Genomic DNA, 21,796 nt, shown 5'->3' with positions numbered 1-21,796 from the left:
ATGTTTCAAAAGTAGATTGGTGTTGCATCTTTGTCTTTGCTTTTCTGCTTCCTTACCTTCACCTCATGTCTCTTTCTCCTCCTTTCGTCACAGACTGCGCATCCTTTTGCCTCTCCTCTTCTTCTGGATGCTGGCTTAGCCACCTTTCTGTAGTCACCTGTTGCAGTTGTTGGTCATGTGCATGCGCGTGAGCAGTGGAGGGTGTGCGAGCCGGGACTCTCCGGGTGCAGTCAAGGCAGCACGGGTAGGTCCAAGCGGTGTGAGCCTACGTGGATGGACACGAGATGCAGGTGCGCATGGCGAGACAGAGTGTAGGTCTAGGCGCCCGGATGTGCGCGTCCGTCCGGACGTCCGAGCGCTAGCAGTACCGATGATGATTGGGTTGTCCCAAATCTCAACCTAGAGACTCCTTATATTATATGGTCCAGGGGTAGGATTATAACTTACATAGCTGGTTTTCTTTCCTACTATGATGTTAAGTTACAATAAGATTTCCTAAGATATCGAGGATGATACCAACTATGTCTTTTCTTTGTATCGGTGAAGATACCTCTAGTAGATATAGGACTCCGAGTAGTCAGGCCCAGTTCACCCTATGTCCAGGCCTCCAAGAAAATGACTATGTCCTCCATAATAATATCCAGGGTCATGTTATTGTCAAGTATGAAGAAACACGAGCAAGTCCAAGACTTGTTGAGGTTGACATCTAAGCCATGGCCATGAACTACCAATTTAAGATTTATGTCTTTGAACTTGCTGATTTGCCTTCTTGGCATAAATACGGCATGTGTCACTTAGATTTGCCGACTTAGCATTTGTATTATTGTTTCACCCCACATTGCACTTAATAACAAAAAAAATCCAACAACACTCACAGAGGACCTAACTTTCTGGTATTGACAAGAGGAAGATATAAGTGAAATGGATAGGGGGTAGAATAAATATCACATTGGCATGTCAATTTGGTAAGTGAAATGCATCTAGGCTAGCCAGCCATAAGTGGGTTTTAGTGAATTAAATGACAACACGATTATAAGAACAACAGTGGTGGGTGAGCTGACTTTTGAAGGAGAGAGGGGACATAGATACAAAATAGAACCATTGAAAAGTCGACTCAAACTTCTCCAGCAATGTGGGACCTATACTCTTAGTCCATTCCCCTTTTCAATACCTACTGCAACCTTTCCCCTTTCTCTCACCCTATTCTTGCCTAAGCGCATGCGGCTGCGATCCATCTATAGACACGACGCCGTGGTGAGACCTTTCCCCTTTCTCTCACCCTATTCTTGCCTAAGCGCATGCGGCTGCGATCCATCTATAGACACGACGCCGTGGTGAGGTAGCGCCAGTCCATCCTTGCCGAAGGCCACGATTGGGTTGTCCTCCATGACGAGTCCGACGAGTGTCGTGCAAGGTCCCTTGAGCGGCGTGGGTCATGACCGGGCGAGCTCTTCAAAGCGGTGGCGCGGGTCGCGGTCGGGCACCGCGAGTGGAACATCGGTGGAGGAGGGGCCCAAGCAGCGCAGACGACAACACAAGTCATAGCTAGGTGAGGCCGAGGGCTCGTGCCACACATCCTCGAGCATCACATGCAAGACATCAATTCATTTTTTTATTCGGGTGAACTCATGCAAGATCTTGCATCAACTCCTCACTCTCTCTCCTCGACGAGTCGACATCTCTAGCGATGAAATAGACTCATCAAGATGAGCATGGGTTTTGTAAAAGCCACAGTAGAAACCCTAAGGATTAACAATTTTGATGAGATTATGTAATATTTTTTTTGAACTCGGCACAGTGGCATAGACACAAATAAGAATTAAGACAAATGATAAGCAAAGTTAAGTTCATATAAAAAAACTTTTCACTTCATCTTATCTTATCGAATGTTTGGCCACGTGCATAAACTATTAAATATAGATAAAAAATAATTAATTATATATTTGAATGTATTTTACATGACAAATCTTTTAAATCTGATTAGTTTATAATTAGATACTAAATAATTAGCCTAAAAAATTTTGTTTTCGCGAAGTAAACAAAGCCTTAATTAGCCTAGAAATGATAACTCCTCTGCTTCCCTATCGACTCTGCTTCCCATCACGCGGAGCAGGCAGGCCCGGCCACCCCGCCGGCGCGGCCTTGCTCTTCCAGGTGAGGCGCCTGGGTGCGCATCCTTCGCAGTTCGGATCCACCTCCATGGCTGCGGCTTCCCACCTCCTCTCCTTCTTCCTCCTCCTCCTTCTCCCCGCTTCTAACGCCATCTACTGCGACGAAGACGACTGCTACGACCTCCTAGGGTACCATCTCCCTCCTCTTCCCCTCCATTTGACTGGTTCCTTGTCCCGCTCAGCAATCGATGTGCCGCAGGCTTAAGCAGGACGCGAACGCGTCGGACATCAAGAAAGCGTACTACAAGCTCTCTCTCAAATAGTGAGTTCCTGGCTTCCTTCCTCGGTTCTTGCCCTCGATCCGACCCGACGCTGATCGTTTCTTGCAATTTCTGTGCTGTGCAGCCATCCGGACAAGAACCCGGATCCGGAGTCGCGGAAGCTCTTCGTCAAGATCGCCAATGCTTACGAGGTCTGGGGTGGAGACACCTGCCCATTTTGATCTTGCTTGCATATCTACTAATTTGTGGTGCCCAAGATCTCTTCTCTGCCTAGTAATTCCACGCTTTGGTGCCAATGGTGGAAGATTGCTCACGTCACGTGCACTGATATGTTAATGAATTCCATTCGTCTATTTTATTCAAATCGGTACAGTAACCACAGTATTTGGAATGCCACTCCAAAATGGTAGGCACTTATCAAGCTATGAAACCTGCAGTAGGAGCTAATTGAACTTCTTGGCATGGATACTTTTTATACTTTGGGTAAAGTCCATAGCACTAGATGTAATCTGAACAGACTACCATAATACCACAATTCTGAAGACATATACCATGGAGCTACATGTTTGTTATTGTATTTTAATGCAGAACCACAAATTTAAGAGTTCTCTTTCTTAAGTTCATTTCTGACAAGTGACAACTGTTATCTGAGGTATTTTAATGCAGAACCACAGATTTAAGAGTTCTCTTTCTTAGGTTCATTTCTGACAACTGTTGTTTGAGGTGACATAACACATCTTCTGTTACTTGAGGTGTCCTTAAGTATGTAATTCTGTGATAAAATGAGTTAGCAAATGCATGATTCCTTCTCCTTGATACATGTCCTTATATTTGCAAATTGTGACAATTTTTCATTCTTACTTTTTGAAATTTAATCTTCCTTAATTTATTTGACTCCTCTGAGTTTTAGTTTTTTCCTTTGAGGTTTGATCAAATAACTCATTTTTATGAGTGACCTCTGCTGACATGAAATTGGTAATTAATGATTTCGTTTGCTGGCTCAAGAACCATTCCCATGGCAAGAACAGAGCTGAGATTATTCTTAATTGCTGATCATATCGTTTGCTGGCTCAAGAACTTCTACCTCTGGATAAATAATTGAAATAACATTTGCAAATAGTTTGGCATATTTGCCAAGTTGTTCATGCAAGCAGGCTTGTTCACAAATAGGCCACCTTTTCTGGATTTCGCAGAATCCACAAAAATGGCCCATTTGTGGACCCGCGGACAAGCCTGCTTGCGTCAGAAGCTGTAACTTACAAAACCAACTTTCATTGCAGTTGGTCGAGGTGATTTGTGTGGATTTCTATCTCCTTTCTAAAATGGAACCATAATAAACATACTGATCTTGCACAATGAAATTAAATAGTTCTAGTTCCTTTGTATGGCATGTTGCTGCTGACTAATACTTGCATCTTGCCTTGCCCTTTGTTTGATTCTTAATTTTTTATATCTTTGAATTGGTAAACCCATCCCCTGTCCTAATTTGCCCTTCCAAATGTTTGGCTCCTGAGTTGTTATAATTGTTTTTTATCCATCAGATTCTGAAGGATGAATCCACTAGGGAGCAGTATGACTATGCCATTGAACATCCGGAGGAGGTAAACATGCATTCCCTCCCTGTCATGAAAATAATGTAACTATGATATTATCAACTCTTCATCATTCTATTAAATGCTTTTCTGCTTCCTGTCACTAGAAGCATTTTGACCTGTAAGAATGTACCCACCTTTTCACATTCCATGGTCACATAGTTTTATTTGTTTCAATGATTATTTGCAGTTAATTTCTATTATCTACCTATTTACATATTACTTACTGCTATATGCTTTTGCTTTAACATTATTAGATATGAATGATTGAGCTATGGTCCTGTTTGGATTCTAGGAGATTTTAAAAGCTAGCTTCTAGAATCCAGCTTGGAATCCAAACACACATAGCTTTTGGCCAGCTTCTACAAAGAAGACAAGTCAAGCTTACACAGTCTATATGGCATCCAAACATCTGCCAGATGTCCAAATCGATTTTTTATGAGTGAATTACACTTAACTAGATCTTTAGCCTTTTTAGACCTCAGTAAACACATATTAGATGACGAACATTATTTTTCCTTTAATCCCATCCGAATTTGCCATCATTTGTTTCATTATTACTTGCTAGATTTCTTGTTATGCCTTCATCTGAATTAAGAGGTCCACTGGAACCTTGTCGATTTTTTTAGCTGCTAAACATACCTTCCTATTACATTTTTCGAAGCAGCAATAGTCAATGATGTTTGTTCCATGTTGTAAATACTATTCTCAACTAGACCTTTAGCCTCTTAGGACTCAAGAAACACTTGTGCTTATAAAAGAATTGTGTTGTTTCTTTTGATTTGTTTCATGTTTCATGCTTATCTGGTTTTACATATCATTTCCCAAAACATATCTTTCTGGATTATTTTTTATGTGCTCCACGGAAGCTGATTAGTTATGTGGTTTACTCACTATTATATCTGTCATAGCTATTGTGGAAATACATGTCCAGTATAGCCTAGCAAGGGCAGCAAAACTAGCAGAAGTATGCTACATATGTACTATTTTAGCTTATATACATGCTATATCTGTTTTATTTGTTAACTTAATTACCTCAAGGCTTCATCCTGGGTTTAAGTTCGAATTTGAAAATACATAGAAATCATTTTTTCTGAAAAATAGTTACTTGCATTGAACAGACCTAACTTTACTTTTTTCTAAAAAAATGGATACCCAAAACCTGAAAACTGGAGCACTAATTCAGAAATCAATTATTTCTCTCAATTTATTTATTAAAATCTAAGAAATTTCAAATTTGTGTTTTCCACAAGATTTCATATTTAATAATTATGAAGGTAAAATCTAAGAGTGGTTCTGTGTTTTTTGTCTGTGACATTTGCGCACTGTTACTGATTGTGTCCCCCCTTCATTTCAGGTTTTTTATAACACAGCTCAGTACTATAGGGCATACTATGGACATAAAACGGTTTGATTTTTCCATCCATGAAAAGTTTGTGCAACAATGTTCCTTGATAGTACTACAACTAACTGCACTGCCTATGTGTAGGATCCTCGTGCTGTATTGATTGGTCTTCTTCTAATTGTTTCAGCATTTCAATACATAAATCAGCTAACAAGGTATAACCAGGTATGAACAGGGAATTAAAGGAAAATATAAAGTTGTCAACTTTCAACTTTTTAGCTGTGTTTCGTATTTGTTGTTTATGGACCAAACGCTCAACACATTCAGAATTTTAATGCTGACAGACAGCATGCTTTAAGAAATTTGTACATACCATCAGTTATATTGCTTCAAAAGAGTGGATGCAGTTTTTTTAGTTTATTGACTATTTTTTATTTATTTTCAGCGTTTCCACATAATTTCTGCTGAACTTTTTACTATACTATCTCAATGTTGCTGTCATCTAAAGTTTAAAATTAAAACTGTACACACAGTTTTGATCATGGCAAAACGTAGCAAGTAGGTTGAACTAGTTTTGTTGAATTAGATACGGTATTAAGCTTCATCTGTAATTTTTCTCTAATCAATATTGATTTTTATGTTTACATGGGAAAGCTTTGCAACTAGAGAACTATCTAATATCTAATGCATTATTCGTCTCTATATATGCTCTATTCTCATGAATTTCAACATAAAGCAAATGTGGTACTATATCTTTGCTCACTCACAAAGTGGAAACACAAACAAATGCTTGAGCATGGCCTCGTGCAAATGTTGAAAGTGTAATACCCCTATTGCAGGCCATGGAAAGTGTCAAGCAAACTCCTGCTTACAAAAATAGGTTAAAAGCTTTGGAGTTTGAGCGAACAGGAGGAATAGCTAGCAAAAAGAAGGGCCACAAGCAGGTGGATAAGTAAGAAAAAGACTTCTGATAAGCTTGTTTCTTTTTTGGCTTATTTTCTTAAGGCTCCTAGCTCTAGTTATGCTACTTTCAAGAGATCTAAAAGTTTAAAGATGTCTTGTATATTGTCAATTTGATGTTGGAAATTGTTTAACAGGCTTGATTGATTACTTTGCTTTTCAATTTCTTTGTGCTTTTAGAAATAGTATTTTCAGGAAGGTACATGCTGATATCATGATGGGTTCTGAATGTACATAAGTTTTCTTTCTACTGATGTTGTTTACATGCAATCTATCATAATCTGGAAGGTGTTCCTTACTGCTTAATTTTTCTGTCACTTATCAGTTTATGTTTAGTTTTTGATAGTGGGTATAATAGTATTGTTTCTTATAATTGTTTTATCTATAATGTAGGAAAGTTGAAGAAGAGCTAAGTAATGAGGTTGAATTGCAAATTCATGGGGTTGAAAAACCGTCTGTCTGGAGGCTGTATGGTGTCCAATTTATACTTTTGCCTTACTCCATTGGCAAGGTCAGTTCATAATCAAACCTTCTAAACCTGTCCATTTTGAGCTGAGCAAATTACAGGAGACCCACTTGCAACATCAACCGTTTTAACTTACTCGCCCTTCACTAGAAATTTGACATGAAGCATATTGACTGAACTTCATCTGTAACTTTTATTGTGTCAGGTGCTTTCTTGGAAGATTTGTTGGTTTTGGAGATACCGGGTAAAGAAATTACCATACACATGGGAGGATGCTTGCTACTTGACTTGTATTTCACTCCAGATACCTGTGAATACATGGAAAAATATTGGTAATTATACAAACTGAACTCATCTAACAAATTTGAGATTCAGTTTGCGAGGTTTATGGTGACAAAGGTTGTTCGATAGTGTAATCTAACTAGAACAAATGCTAACAAATAAATGTATAATAGAACCCTACTGCTGATGAGGCCCTGACTGACTGGGGTCGAGCTGTTGGGGACTTGGGCTGTCAGCTGTGCTTAGCATACCATGATGGAGTTTTGTTGTGCCAACTAGTTTAAACATGCCCTGTATTCCATGGGACATCATCAGGTACAACAATGATTTTTCTTTTTTATCTTGCTATTTTACATGGAAAGCTCTATTGTGCTGTTCATCAAAAGGCTTGGAAAAATACTTCATTGGTGTAGTGCATAATGTAGTCTTAATAGCTTAATATCAAAATACATTCACCATAAAATCATCTCAAAGGTACAAGAGAGAACTCTTGTAGACAACATTTTCCCACTGTAGAAATGTTGTTGGTTATTTGCGTTCTGCTTGTTATTCAATCATTAAATGCCATTTAGACTAATTGCAACCAACTCACACCATGGCGTGTTGTGTTATCTCTGAATTACATGGATCCGTATTATAGACATCAGTCAATGGGAGTTGTTGGTTGGAACTGTATGGTCAAGCGTGTGCTGCTTGTCAGTGTGGCCAAGCTTCATACTCTTAATAGAGATATTGAGCAAACTGGCCTAGTTATTGAGCTACACACTTATATTTGTATTACTGGAATGAGGATAGCCTGTATAATGTGATATGTTGTGTTTCAGATGAGTCTAGGAAGGAGGACCTTGTGAGAAGACACCTTTGGGAAAAGAGCAACATGGAGAGGTACACTGCAGAGACGAGAAAGGAATCAAAGCGTAGGAGGTAGCAGTGTATACCTGAGACTACAGCAACTTTCAACAATACAACATGTTGAACAACATATTCGAGTGAAAAAGTTACAGACCAGGTTGAGTTCACCGATAGCTAATTGCTAGGGGAAGAAGTCCAGATACTGTTGTTTTGTTAAGTGTCACGTCACCATGTTGAGGAATGAGGATCCCCCGGGAAGTGCCATGGTGGATGGTGCAGAACTAAGAAGCATAGCGATTTCGTAACTCGAAATAAGGAATCATGTTTGGACTTTATTTCTGCATAACAAACTTGTTTTGTCTAGGGAATGAACCATGAACCTATTATACACATGTGCACGGGAAGACACGATTGAGGTAATCAAGTGATCTGTTTTGAAGGCGACTTTTATAGGTGATTTAAACCAACTTGTTTCTTAATCTTGTTTTCTGAGTAATAGTAAAATCTCTGTCCGCGGGAGGATTCGCGCATGGAGAGGCAGCGCCTTCTGCGGTGCTCGCGAATGTCCAAGCGACGCGTGTCCAAAGTCGTCGATGCCTCGCAGGAAAGAAAAAGAGGTTGCTGCTCTTCCTTTGCCGTCAATATCACTCGGCATAGACGACTTTGGCCACGCGTCGCCTGCAACAACCGTTTTTTGCTGCCTCCGGCCATTCAATCATCGGTTGCTCGTCTCCGCTTCCTCCTCTCCCGAGTCCCGAATCTGGTACGCGAAGAACCCGCGGGCATCGAGGGTCGAGGCAGCCGTAGACCGGCGGCTCCTTGGCGTTCTCCGGCTGCGCCATCAGGGCCGTGTGCTGCCAGTACGTCGGTGCAGTCCGGCCGCCGTAGAACTCAATGCGCAGCGCCATGTACGTCTTGCCGCCGAGCCGTTCCAGCAGCTGAGCTCCGTGAAGGTGCGGCCGTGACGGCCATCTTGGACCGGCGCCTCGGTCGCTCTCTATCTGCCGCCGCGTCCCGGACCGGTCGCTCGTGTCGTGGAACACCGTCGTCGACGTGCTGGCGGGCAGCGGGCACCACCTTGCGGCGCTCGACCAGTTTTCCGGGAGATGCAGCGCGACCGGCCCGACCTCGCGCCTGACACCTACACCGCGCCGCGCAGAGCATGCTCGGCGGCGTGCTGGTTGACTGCACGAGCTCATCCCCTTCCCTCGCACGCGAGATCGCCGCACCTCGGCATGGGCGCGCCGAGCAGCGGCCAGAGGAGCAAGAATCTGTGCACCTTGACATGCATGCATCTGGACGTGCTCCATCGATCAGTGTTATGATCATCGGACTATCGTCCTCGTCCTAACTAGCAGTCGATTAGGCTTCTCGATTTGATCAGAGCGATCAAAAACCTGTCAGCACTAGGCTAGCTATGATTAGGCTAGAGCTAGGCCTATTATAATTCTTCTTTTATACCTCTTCTACTCTTTCTCTCACACCCCCCAGTCCTCACCCCAAGCAGCATGCACGATTTTCTCTCCGACTTTGATCTCTTGATATTTTGTTAACTATAGCTCCTGGATCTGGACTCTAATAAACAGGCTAGGAAAAATAACGCACAGAGATCAAAATCTCTTTTAACATACTTATTATAAATCATTAATATCTCAAAGATTGCTTTCTAAAAAGCAGAGGAATTCTCCTCCTTTTAAAAAATTAATATCTCAAAGGCGAACATGCGTTCCAACGTACTACATGAACAAAAGAATGCCCCCAACGTTCCGTTTCGTTTTTCGTATGCCTCCCCAACGACGGAGGTGGCTCGGGAGGTGTAATATGCAGTAGTACCTGTACCAACAAAACTGGAATTGAACAGTCCAATATCCCGTGATATTCCGAGGTGCAAATCTACGTCGCAGGTTGCACGACAAAATAAATTAAGCTGATGACAACCGTAGATAAATCATCATTTATTGCATTACACAAGTCTTTCACCCTGACAATAACAAGCATGCGACTGGCCAGTGGCCCCTACCAATTCTAACCGAGACGTACTTCACCTAGAGATCTCGAAAAGCTAACATTACTTCTTAAACCGATTAAGTATGGATCCGAAAACCAAACTAGACGTCTAATAACTTCAAGCAACCACGGACAGGGTGATGGAGCTGGCAACCAACACCACAAGCCCTACTGCAACGGATGACACGACGCCAAGCACGCGCCTAGACGACGCACCACTGGCCTGCGGCATCGGGCTCGGGCTCGGACTTGGGCTCGTGCTCGGGGTGGGAGCAGTGGAACCGGCACGGGAGCCGACGACCGGCGGCACGGCGGGTGAGGAGACCGGGCTGCGCCTGGGCGCGCCGCCGCCGCCTCTGCCACTGACGGCCGGCGGCATCCCCGGCGCCGCCGCGGGGGAGCCGTACAGTGCGGAGGGGGCCCTGACCCGCACGATCATCCGCTGTCCCGCCTCGCAGTGGCCGGCGGCGCCGCTGACGAAGTAGAGGGGCCCGTAGCTGTCGAGCTTGAACTTGGTGTCGCCGCTCGAGAACCGGCTCACCGGCGTCTCCGTGCTGCACTGCTTGTAGTCGTCGTGGGACACCAGCAGCACCGAGTCGTTGTTGGCGTACTTGAAACCTGCATGCACGCACCACGTCCGCGAACGCGCGCGACGACATGGATCGATCAAACACGCGCGATCATGCATATCGGAAAAAGGTAACCCAAATAACAAATTTCCTCGCTACAGACACGGTACAAGAATGAATGAATGAATAACCAAGTGCGCTTATATTAATTAAAATTATTACTCAGGACGTCGCCGACTTGGACGCGGTTCCTCTTGGCCCAGTGGTTGTACGTCTCGGTGCCATTCGCCGGCACCGCCCACCCACGCTCGTCGCCGACTTTGAACACCGCCGGTGGCGTCGACGACACGGACGCCACGAGGAGGGCGAAGGAGACGGCGAACACGGCGGCGAAGTGGAGGGTGGACGACGCCATTGGCATGCAGCGGATCGACGTACGGATCGGAGCCCTACGCGATCGGATCACAGCTTCGCCGAATGGGACGACGAATGCTGCAGCAGCTCTAGAGAGAAAGTGGAGACCTGAATTGGTGTTGCGCGGCGTGGTGAGGAGGACTGACCAGTGCGTAGGGTAGGGGTGTTTATATAGATCTAGATAGACGGATCGGAAGGGAGCGGCGGCGGCGAAAAGAGGAGGGTGGAGTGGAGTGCGTGGTGGACTGCGTGCGTGCGTGCGAAATGCACGGGTTTGTTGGAGTCGTGGAGAGAAGAGACGTTGCTTCTCCTGCAGCCGTTGATTGGCGGATCGGAGCTTCCCGGCGCCCGTTTGGACGGCCCGAGATCGCCGCTTGACTTGGTAAGAGCCGCGGCAGAGAGATTCGTGCGTGGCAGTTCAGGTTTCAGCCTCGGTTTTGTTACAGTTACAGCCGGCGCTTGGCTTTAAAAGCGACCCAGAACTCGGAGGTTAAGACCAGTCAATCGGTTTTGTTCACAGGGGCTCAACTTTCTTTTGGGCCGCTTTTACAAGGAAGTTTGGGCTGTTTTCCTTACTAGTGATCTGCTTCCTCCGATTCTTCTCTGACGAAAAAAAGTACAGTTATGCTTCCGGGATGATGAGATTCCATAATCTCCGCGAGAACACGGGTTTCCAGGAAACCGCCAAAGGTCATTTTGGTCAAGTCGCCTCTCTCAGTCGAAACCCACAGAAAAAAGAACCCTCTACGAACACAGAGGCTGCTCCGGCGGGCGGCGGCGGCGCGGCGAGATGGCTGACGAAGCGGAGACCGAGAAAGCCACGCTGGCAGCGGAAGACGGGGGCAATCCCCCGGAGCTCTCGAAGAGCGCGAGGAAGAAGCTGCAGAAGCAGGAGCGGCAGGCGGAACGTAAGGCAGCCCGGAAGGCGGCGGAGAAGGAGCGCCGGCGCGCCGACGTGGAGCGGCGGAGGCGTGAGTGGGAGGACGCTCTCGCCGCCGCGCCGTCGGATGAGGCCCGGGCCGAGATGGTGGCGGCGCGGCGGGAGACGCGGCGCGAGCGGGTGGGCCAGCGGGCGGAGGAGCGCGGCGCGCGAGCTGACCGGCTCAGGCGCGCGGCCGAGGGCGCGGGCCAGAAGGTGGTGCTGGACCTCGAGTTCGCGGACCTTATGCGGCCCAACGAGATTCATAGCCTCACGCAGCAGGTGAAATTGCCCTTCTCTTGTTAGTGTGTTCTGAACTCAATGAAACCGTAGTCTTTATGATTTTGAGGGAGCCTGTAATAACTGAGTAGTTTATGTGAAGAGACCTGACCAATAGATATATGGAATTACGGACTAAATGTGTTTGAAAGATCTCATAATTTGGTAAACCAGGTAACCAAGACTGATTGAACTGATGCCGTTTTGTTAAAATCATTATAGTTGAAGTGTCTGTGCAAAGACTGTAAAGTGTAAACTGATTACAAATTGCAGATTTGCTAGAGAAACTAATGGGCCGTTGATTTATAAAACCACACCTAATCTCATTTGTAGTAATTAAGTAAGCCTGTGGCCATATCCAACGCCATTCTTAGAGGTCTTGTGCCCATGTTTTGTTCCTTGAATGTTTTTAGAGGTGAGAAGGGCACTAGTACCTATGTCTGCATTGCGTGTAAAATATCTCTGTCAAGCTCCATTGCTCCATATCTTCTGCAAGCACAACATTTAATATTACCTTGAGAAAATTTTTTACATATTAACTGATGCGTGTTACAGATTATGTACTGCTATGCAGTGAATGGGAGATCTGCAAACCCAGCTCACCTGTGGTTGACAGGTTGCAGTGGAGAAATGGCGACCCATCTTCAGAGAATTCCTGGGTATGATAAGTGGATCATTGAAAAGGCGGCCAAGCCTTATATCGAAGCATTTGAAGATCGTAAAGAAAACCTTGTGTATCTTACAGCAGATGCTGAAACAGTGCTTGATGATCTAGACATGTCGAAAATATACATCATTGGTGGCCTGGTGGATCGAAACAGATGGAAGGGCATAACGCTGAAAAAGTCAGCTGAGCAGGGAATTCAATCTGCAAAGCTTCCTATTGGAAACTACCTAAAAATGTCAAGTTCTCAGGTATATCCATTTCTACATTTCACACAAAAAAATATTAACTCGACTTTCAATAATCTTGTGTCTGAATGCATCATCTTGTGTTTCAAATTTGTCTCTGTGCCCATTATATGGCTTGGCTTTGAAATGTTCCAACATGTCCATAGATTGTGGTTTTGTCTACAGAGTCCTTTGTCATGAGGCCTTGTCTCACAACACATTAAAATATGGAACATTTCGTTACCATGGCTGTGCCTTTTGCTAAAATTCTGAGTATTCAGGCTTGAATGCACACTGGAAAAATGAGACCAATGTATTTATATTTGTGCTTGTTATTATAAGGTACTGCACAAGTTGTCAGATTAGTTCCATTAAACTGGTCTGAATATCCAGCTATCTCAACTGTTACTTTTATTCATGGAAAAGCTGTTGGCATTAGAATATCTGATCTTTCTGAGTAGCTTGTACTAAGAGTATTGATCTCTTGTGTATCAATAATCATGCAGGTTCTTACAGTTAACCAAGTGTTTGAGATAATGTTAAAGTTTGTGGAAACAAGGGACTGGAAGACGGCATTCTTCCATGTGATTCCACAAAGGAAGAGGGGAGAAGCTGAAACTGGAGATGATGGGGACAAAGGTAGCTTGGATGACAATGATGCTGCCCCCAAAGGGGCTGCAGATGGAGACCATTCTGAAGAAGACATGAACAAGGGTTTGGATGAGGAGGTGGGCGATGATGGGGATGAAGAGCTGGAAGAGGAAGAAATGGATGCCTCCAACAAGAGGCAGTGTGTTAGACTTGAAAACGGGGAAGTTGGGGATCACTCCTCTGGCGCCGTAGCAGAGGCCATACCCATACCAGACGGGGACGCCACGCTCCAGGCTGAGCAAGCCAAGAATCAAACAACGTTGGCCGGGACTGATGAACAGTGAACAATACGTTTGCCACTATTTTCAGAACAGCATTGGTTTTGGATTTTTGAGCGTTCTCTCTGGTATTCCATGTATTTTAAATAATTTCTGTTGTACTCGTAACTGATTGTTCTAACGGTGGCGGGGACTGATGAACAATGAAACCCACGTTTGCCACTGTTTTGCATAACAGCATCGGTTTTGTATTTTTTGGGGGGGCGTTTTTTTCTGGTATTCATGTATTTTAAATAGTTTTTTTCCTTTTTTTTGGGAAAAAATAGCGGAGCAATGCTGTATCATATAAGACGGAAGCAAACTAGTTACAACAATTTGGTTCTTACATTATTAAGACTACTCAAACTCATAAACATGGAGATAAGAAAGAGGATACTTATGGTTGTAACTCTAATTTCCTCAAAGCTTTGCTGAAGAGAGCCAGCTCTTCCTTGATCATTCCTAGTACTTTTTTTTTATTACCCCCAATACTTGGACCGGTGTTCTCGTTGTCCCCTCGAAAGTTCCTCTTTCCAAAGTTCCTCTTTCCAGATATTCCAAGCCAAGTATAGCCTTGTTTAGTTCACTCAAAAACCAAAAACTTTTCAAGATTCTTGGTCACATCGAATATTGCGGTATATGCATGGAGTATTAAATATAGGCGAAAACAAAAATTAATTATCCAGTTTATCTGTAAATCGCGAGATAAATCTTTTGAGCCTAGTTAGTCCATGATTGAATAACATTTGTCAAATAAAAATAAAAATGCTACAGTACCTAAAACGAGAAAGGACGCGACGAGGAGAGAGGAGGGGAGGCGGAAGAGGCTGTCACTCTTTTTTTTATGGTGGGTGGGTTCTGGAGAAATCTAGAGAGCTATAGATCGATGAGAGGATGAAACACCAGCGTATAATATAGGATCAAACGGTCATAAAATATTTCTCTAACGTGGCCTAGCTGGGAGCGCGCCGTCGCGTTCCCAATTGTAGGAGTGAAAGTGAGGAGATTGGGCAAGACCAATGCCTCAAACAAGTTTATCAGCCATTAAGATTTTTGCCTCCACACCAACAGCCACACAAAGAATTTTAGTTTGCCTTCAACATGAGCCTACCAAATTGAATTCGCCACTATATCTAAGTAAGATCCGTCGAACTGAGTCAAGTATGCAGACTTTGTAGTATAGGTCTCATATGTTGTCCATCTCCATAAAATTTGATCATCTTGGTCGTTATTAAGCCTTTGTTTGGTTCAATGGTTGAAAAAGTTTTTTGGGTACTATAATACTTTCGTTTGTATTTGACAATTATTGTCTAATCATAGGCTAACTAAGTTCAAAAGATTTATCTCACAAATTATAGATAAATTGGTTATTTTTATAATCTATATTTAATGATGTATGCATTTGCCCTAAGATTCTATTTGATGAAGGATCACTTTTTTAAAAATTTAGGTACTAAATAAGACCTCAGTTGTTGGGCTACTGTCCATCCCTTAACTTCACAAATTCGGCTACCTGATGCACTTTTATCTCTCCGTGACCACTGTGTTGACGCTTGAAATAGCGGTCTATCCAACAGTCCCTGCTGAAGGCCTGTCTAGACTTCCCACTCCTGCCACAGCCATCTCGCCACAGTTCTCGGCTAAGGCCTTGTTTAGTTTACTCTAAAATTCTAAAAAAAATGTAAAATTTCTCATCAAATCAAATCTTTCAACGCATATATAAAATATTAAATATAGATAAAAAGTAATTAATTGCATAATTTATCTATAATTTACGAGATAATTTTTAAAATCTAATTAGTTTATAATTAAATAATAATTATCAAATTCAATAGTTAAATCTAAAAATTTTCACCAACTAAACCAGGACGGAAGCTTGGAGGCTATCCTATGGATTAGCGGCTGTTGGTCACAAGCTCTAGTGTGCAGCGGCAAGCCCAAATATTTAAGGAAAATCTTTGAATTCACAAGGAATTACGTTGTGCAGACCCCTCCATCTGTACAGTACAGGGGATTGCACCCTCGGCGAAATTTGTGACGTAGACCCGAATGTATTGAATCCATCTATTAGTGTCATTTCTGGTGACTGGCGTGGTGTCATTTCCCTTTTCAGAGTAGGAGCTTCCGTCCGCTTGTTGTCTCAAGGTTGTCTCAAAAAAGATAGAATGAACCACTCCGAGATTTGACAATCAAACGTACGTAGCGCACAATGTAGCCATACTGCGTGTAGTAACAATTGGCATGGGCGCTCGCCGCTCGGCGTAGGGTGCTGCCGCTGTAGTACCGCTGTAGTACTCCGTATGCATGGCTACAGGCAGATCTTTCGTCACGCACGCAGACGCAGGCTGTACGTGCAGCCGTGCCGCAACAAAAATAGACCTGACCTCACGCGGTCGTGCGTACAGTAGAGAGAGAGAGAGAGAGAGAGAGAGAGAGAGAGAGAGAGGAGCATGGCGAAAGAGCCACATGCAGAGTGTGAGCGAGAGGGGTGTGAGAGAGAGCTCAGAGCTCACAAAACAAGGCAAGCTGCGGTATTCAAGTTCCCGAAGCGCGGCAGCGAGCAGGGCATGCACTGGAGCAGGGGAAACGGAGCGAAGACCTGCCGATACATACATCCATGCATGCAGGATGCACAGCACAGGGTCAGCAACAGCCAGAATACATTAAAGTAGCCATCGAGCCTCCACGTAGGAATCAGATCCAAAGAAGATGGTGGTGGTGTATTGTTGGACAAGAGAGCATGGACATGCATGGCCGGCAGAATTAGAGCGGAAGCTGCGCGATTGCCGGCACTTGTCGCGCGCAGCGGCGCAAGCCAACCGCGCCCCACGCCCGCAAGGGTGTCCCAACCCATGGCGTTTTGACGTACTATAGACTATTGTACGTACTCTACGTTACATTAAGCGATAATCAACAATATATGGCCTCGTTTAGTTGCAAAGTTTTTGCAAAATTAATCTATGACACTTTCGTTTGTATTTGATAAATATTATCCAATAATAAACTAACTATACTCAAAAGATTTGTCTCACAAATTGTAGTCAAACTGTACAATTAGTTATTTTTGTATCTATATTTAATACTCCATGCATGTGTTGCAAAATCGAAAAATCTTTTACAAAAATTTAGAAAAGTAAACAAGGCCATAGTTGTGTGAATCCTGTTCTGCTGTATACTTTTTAGCAAATGAACAATATTTTCTTCCCCTCACAGAATTTTAATGTAAACACATCAGCATAAGCCAAATTTCAGTGAAACAAGAAAGAAGAAACACGAACAGTCAATAAGAAAATCATGCAGGAACTAATTTCATCGATGGTTACCCGAACACAATACTACATAGTGGCAAGCATTGAACAGTACTACTACTAAAAACTAGAGACTGACATTTTAAGGAAAATAATAAGCTGCTAGCCGGGGACAATTCAACTTAAATAGCAGTGCACACACTAGCTAGGACCTGCATGCGCCCGGCCGATACATGCATGCGTACGTGCAGATCCTCATCAGCAGATCGATGGCTTTATTTGCTGAGCGAACTCTACTTGTACGCGAACGGGTGCGGGTGCTCGAATCCGCCGCTGCCCTGCGGTGTGTGCGACGCGCTCCCGCCGCTGCTGCCACTGCCGTCGCCGCTCCCGCCGCCGTTGCCGGGCGCGTACGCGGCGGCTCCTCCGTAGTACGCGGCCATGGCGTGCTCGCCGCCGTACGTGGGCTCGTAGGGGTAAGGCAGGTAGTGGCTGCCGCCCTGTGGGTGTGGCATCAGGAACCCGTGGCCGTGGCCGTGGTGCGGAGGCCCCGGCGCCGGGGGCACGGTGCCCCCGTACATGGCGGCGTGCATCTGCATGTCGTGGTGGTGGTGGTGGTGCGGTAACATGGCGGCTCCGGAGCCGCCGCCGGGACCGCGGGACTTGAGGGGGTGGTGGTGGTGGTGGTCGCCGCCGCGCGAAGGGGCGGCCCCCGGGGCGAGCCCGACGCCCCGCGCCTCGCCCTCGAAATCGCGGTAGCGGTGGAGGTAGACGCTGAGCGGCTCGACGTAGTCGTCGAAGCCGAGGCGGCTCATGGCCCACAGCACGTCCTCGGCGGTGATGGTCTTGCGCTGCTCACGCTGGCACCGCTCGTTGGCTTCCCCCGTGATGAAGCTGATGTACTCGGACACGCACTCCTGGATCGTCTCCTTGGCGTCGTCCGAGATCTTGGCGTGCGCCGGCAGCACGCGACGCATGATGCGGATCACGTTCGCGATCGGCATCAGCCGGTCCTGCTCGCGGATCAGCGGCGGCGCCTGCTGCTGAGCCGCAGCGCCATTGTTGGCGCCGCCCGACACCACCGAGCCACTCTCCGCGCCGGCAGGGAGGAAGCTGGAGTCCATTGGCCGGCGCCCGGCTCGCGCTCTCGCTACCTGAAGCTAGCTAGGGTTATTGCTCGATCGTGGTGAATGGAGTGGTGTGGTGGCTACTGGCTGCGCTAGTGCGTGCCGTTCTTGTGATGTGTGAGGATACGTTAAATAGGAGGCTACGATGTGTTGACCAGGGTAGCAAGCACAGGCTACTATACTCTAGCTACCGTCTACCGAGGCACGGCATCGGCACTCAAGGGACGATGGCATGCATGCATGCACACCAGCGCCAGCGCGCGCCCTGTTGATGACAAGTGGCGGGGGATTCTGTGAAGTACTGCTCCGTCGTCGTCTGCGGGCGTGGCCGAGTTGTCACACGGGAAAGATGGAACGTGAAAATGGATGAATCGGGTACTACTGTTGTTGTTGTATCATCGTACGCCATTGTGTCACGGTGTCAGAGACATACTGTATCTGTATGTGCTTGGTACGTCGTAGTGGTACGCGCGGAGTACATTTCAAACGTGCGTGGCACGTGCGTGCCTAAATTTTCGCTTTTGACAACGTACGTTGATCACGGATATTATGGGATCGTCAGTATTTCAAAGAAAGTTACTTTTTGCATCACTACAAAAAGTTTCGATCTTTTGAAAATGGGACGTGTCCGTGTATATTCAGGGGGGAGGGGGGGATATGGGCACGCATGCATGGTGCATGAATCGTCGCTGGCGATTGAAAAGGCCAGTGACCAGCCAAGCAATTGTGCTGTTTCCCAACGCATACTTCTGACTTCCTGCTCTAGTGTGGCAGTGTTTCTACCTCAGTTAAAAAAGATGTAAATAATCTAGACCATTACTATTTTGGTTACTCTTGATGTGCGGTATATATGCAGTAGTATGCTGTATGCAGTATGGACGCTGACGTGGCAGACATGCTTCGTAGCAATAGCAGCATGCATGCGTGTGCATACTCAGAGCAAGCTACCGAGGTTAATAAAACACCAGCCTGTTTGTTAGCGGGCTGCCGGGCTGCATCCCAATGCCATATCACTTGCATAAAAAGGACCCGAAGTCCAAAGTTCAACCACATGCTAATACGATTATACGAATACAGTACACAGTTCTCATGAGGATCGTGCTCGCCTGCTTGTTCTACGCATTCCAGCGTTAATAATCTATCTATATACTGAATTTAGAGGAGCCGCTGTTGAGAAGCTTGCGTTGCATCTAGCAAATCTATGACCCTTTCGCTTGCGTCTTCTAAAACGAGCACGGCTGAAATCCTTCAGGCGGTCTAACTTCAGAGCTAGACGGGGCTGTACGCTGACAGACGGTTGCAATGCTCTCAGCAGCAGCTTCTCTCTTTTCTGAACTGATGGGGTGACGGGGCTGTTTGGCACATCAAAAGAAGAAGAACAAACTCCTTGCATCTCTAGCCATCACAGGATTGTAGTTGCATTATTTGCATTCATGTACTTAATAAAAAAGCATAATGGAAGTCTGAAAGGCACATCAATAGTGCCCTTTGGCATTTGTTATGCAATTCTGCAAGCATCAACTATTTTTTTTAATACTCCCTCCGTCCACGAAAGAATCAATTTCTAAGACCCGTGCCAGTCAAACTTTTTAAAGTTTGACTAACTTTATAGAAAAAAGTAACAACATCTATAATATAAAATACACATTATATGAAAATATATTCTATGATGAATCTAATAATACTAATTTGATACTATAAATCTTAGCATTTTTTTTCTAGAAATTTGGTCAAAGTTTAAAAAGTTTGACTTAGGACAACTCTAGAAATTGACTCTTTCGTGAACGGAGGGAGTAATAAGTTTCCCCTGCTTTACTACCATAAAGTGATATACATCGTTCGGTTAAGAGTATACTGTGCATCAAACGCAAAACCGCCTTACGGCCAAATGAGCAACACAAACCAGAGTCAAAGCACCACACTAAGCCCTATTACACAGGGAACTGATCACATTTCTTAAGCGTCAACTAATTATGAAATATACTCAAACTAAATCTAGAAGTGACTGCTGCCCTGTCATGCTACTAGCCACTTATTTTCATTAGACCTTGTTTAGTTGGAGTACGAAAATTTTTTGAATGTCACATCGAATGTTTCGTAGAATATCGGAAGGAGTATTGGGATACTAATAAAAAAACTAATTACATAACTTGCTTAGAAACTGCGAGACGAATTTATTAAGCCTAATTAATCAATCATTAGCACATGTAGGTTACTGTAGCACTTAAGGCTAATCATGAACTAACTAGGTTTAGGGCCTCTTTGGTATGGATTCGGTTGGCTCTAGCTTTGGCTGACACAGTCCCTGTAGCTTCACTACAGATAGAATATGTTTTTTTTCTCTCATCTTCTTCTCTTTCACTGACACACAAGAAGCTATTGGAGCCAAAATTTTTAGCTTTACCTTCTTCAATTAGCTCTGTGAGAAGAAGAGAGAAGAGAGAGGAATTCAGCTCCAATAAACAGTAAAGCAAAAGGAAAAATGGCAGTGAGAGCTGGAGCACCAGGATTCCTACCAAAGGGGCTCGTGATTTCCAACTAAACTTATAATTAGTTTATTTTTTATCTATATTTAATACTTTATGGATGTGTCCAAATATTTGATGTGATAAGTGAAAACTTTTCGTGGAAATGGCCTTGCTCAGAGGGTCTCTGGTACGTGTTTGCTGGTGAACTTTTCAGTGGAGAGCCTCTCAGGCCAGTAAAGTAGTTTGAGATGCTGGCCCAACAACTGCAGAGGGGTTCTCGATGGTTCCAAATAAAATCTCAGGAGGGGCCTGCTTGACTGAGAATCTGAGATTGTCACTGGATCGCTGAACAACACGGACTGCTGAAACCATTCACAAAATGATTCAACGGCACCCATGTACTACTAAGAAGTAAGAACCAATGAGTAAAAGGGCTTCCTTAATGCTTGGCACTGCGCTGTATGCCTCTGATCAGTTTAGCTTCTTCTAAACTTGAGTAAAAGGGCTGAAGCTCTTTTGGTGGTCTCACGAGACAACTAGTTGCAGGATCATTTTCAAGAAATGATTTGACTTGGTTATCCATAACGCTAAGAAAAGTATTTCCCTTCGATTGATTCATGGCTAGAAGCTTTGCTGTAATATTGCTTATTTTCTTTCTCACCTCTTTTTTTTTGTTTCTTAGCTTCTTAGCTGTACTTGTTTTGTTTTAACAATTCCAGTAGGCGAGCTCTCCCTCCTGTTTACCTAGAAAAATGGCAAAGCCCATTTTCAGCTAGCTTGCCTAGCATCTGTATTAGAATGAACGTGTGGTGAGTAGAGCTCATCTACATGCTCCTATTCTAATCTTCACGAGATGATTCTTCCCCCTGTATTCAGCTGCCTTACGACCGATCTGATGATCAACGGCAAGACTAATTCGCATTCGCTACACCACGGCCTCTTGTTGTCAATGGCTGCATCACCACATGATGATTCTTTTTGCAAAATCCCTGTTAGTAACGAATTGATGGCTACCTTATCTCTAAATTCTTGTGCAATGCTCTTTTCTAGCTGCTGCTCTGATATGAAAGAGAGATC

The 21,796-nt window shown here is 44.6% G+C and overlaps 4 protein-coding genes across 5 annotated transcripts; 2 read left to right on the top strand and 2 right to left on the bottom strand.

The window, feature by feature from the left end:
• LOC110434925 (dnaJ protein ERDJ7) lies at positions 2,071-8,352 on the top strand. 2 transcript variants are annotated; one of them, XR_002452497.1, is made up of 11 exons: positions 2,071-2,300; positions 2,371-2,433; positions 2,517-2,583; positions 3,934-3,993; positions 5,342-5,392; positions 5,474-5,554; positions 6,169-6,281; positions 6,683-6,800; positions 6,961-7,087; positions 7,211-7,352; positions 7,862-8,352. XR_002452497.1 is itself a non-coding variant. In XM_021459934.1 (10 exons), the coding sequence occupies exons 1-10, from the start codon at positions 2,200-2,202 to the stop codon at positions 7,963-7,965; spliced, it is 885 nt and encodes a 294-aa protein (XP_021315609.1). In that variant the 5' UTR covers positions 2,074-2,199; the 3' UTR covers positions 7,966-8,352. The 2 variants fall into 2 exon arrangements, 1 of the variants encoding a protein (XP_021315609.1); XM_021459934.1 differs by lacking the exon at positions 7,211-7,352 and having other exon boundaries at positions 2,074-2,300.
• Positions 9,782-11,022, bottom strand: LOC110435077 (early nodulin-like protein 1). The gene is made up of 2 exons (XM_021460419.1): positions 10,688-11,022; positions 9,782-10,514 (listed from the first exon to the last, which is right to left on the bottom strand). Exons 1-2 carry the CDS (start codon positions 10,884-10,886, stop codon positions 10,015-10,017), a joined length of 699 nt encoding a protein of 232 aa, XP_021316094.1. The 5' UTR covers positions 10,887-11,022; the 3' UTR covers positions 9,782-10,014.
• Positions 11,553-14,222, top strand: LOC8077712 (tRNA (guanine(9)-N1)-methyltransferase). Its single transcript, XM_002454313.2, has 3 exons — positions 11,553-12,080; positions 12,633-12,992; positions 13,475-14,222. The coding sequence occupies exons 1-3, from the start codon at positions 11,670-11,672 to the stop codon at positions 13,901-13,903; spliced, it is 1,200 nt and encodes a 399-aa protein (XP_002454358.1). The 5' UTR covers positions 11,553-11,669; the 3' UTR covers positions 13,904-14,222.
• LOC8077711 (nuclear transcription factor Y subunit B-2) lies at positions 17,196-18,248 on the bottom strand. Its single transcript, XM_002452582.2, has one exon. It carries the CDS (start codon positions 18,246-18,248, stop codon positions 17,418-17,420), a length of 831 nt encoding a protein of 276 aa, XP_002452627.2. The 3' UTR covers positions 17,196-17,417.

Source organism: Sorghum bicolor, chromosome 4 (assembly GCF_000003195.3).
Source record: "Sorghum bicolor cultivar BTx623 chromosome 4, Sorghum_bicolor_NCBIv3, whole genome shotgun sequence".
Lineage (NCBI taxonomy): Eukaryota > Viridiplantae > Streptophyta > Magnoliopsida > Poales > Poaceae > Sorghum > Sorghum bicolor.
The sequence above is the reverse complement of the archived record's forward strand: the minus strand, read 5'-3'. Positions and strand labels throughout refer to the sequence as shown.

What these genes read in the sequence shown, in the direction of transcription:
- LOC110434925 (XM_021459934.1), top strand. Translation starts at nt 2,200, where the DNA reads ATGGCTGCGGCTTCCCACCTCCTCTCCTTCTTCCTCCTCCTCCTTCTC. An exon ending in AGATCGCCAATGCTTACGAG is followed by an intron (nt 2,584 to 3,933) that starts GTCTGGGGTGGA and finishes TTTATCCATCAG; the next exon opens with ATTCTGAAGGATGAATCCAC. An exon ending in GGCCACAAGCAGGTGGATAA is followed by an intron (nt 6,282 to 6,682) that starts GTAAGAAAAAGA and finishes TCTATAATGTAG; the next exon opens with GAAAGTTGAAGAAGAGCTAA.
- LOC110435077 (XM_021460419.1), bottom strand. Translation starts at nt 10,886, where the DNA reads ATGCCAATGGCGTCGTCCACCCTCCACTTCGCCGCCGTGTTCGCCGTC. An exon ending in CCAAGTCGGCGACGTCCTGA is followed by an intron (nt 10,515 to 10,687) that starts GTAATAATTTTA and finishes GCGTGCATGCAG; the next exon opens with GTTTCAAGTACGCCAACAAC.
- LOC8077712 (XM_002454313.2), top strand. Translation starts at nt 11,670, where the DNA reads ATGGCTGACGAAGCGGAGACCGAGAAAGCCACGCTGGCAGCGGAAGAC. An exon ending in TTCATAGCCTCACGCAGCAG is followed by an intron (nt 12,081 to 12,632) that starts GTGAAATTGCCC and finishes TGCGTGTTACAG; the next exon opens with ATTATGTACTGCTATGCAGT. An exon ending in TAAAAATGTCAAGTTCTCAG is followed by an intron (nt 12,993 to 13,474) that starts GTATATCCATTT and finishes ATAATCATGCAG; the next exon opens with GTTCTTACAGTTAACCAAGT.
- LOC8077711 (XM_002452582.2), bottom strand. Translation starts at nt 18,248, where the DNA reads ATGGACTCCAGCTTCCTCCCTGCCGGCGCGGAGAGTGGCTCGGTGGTG.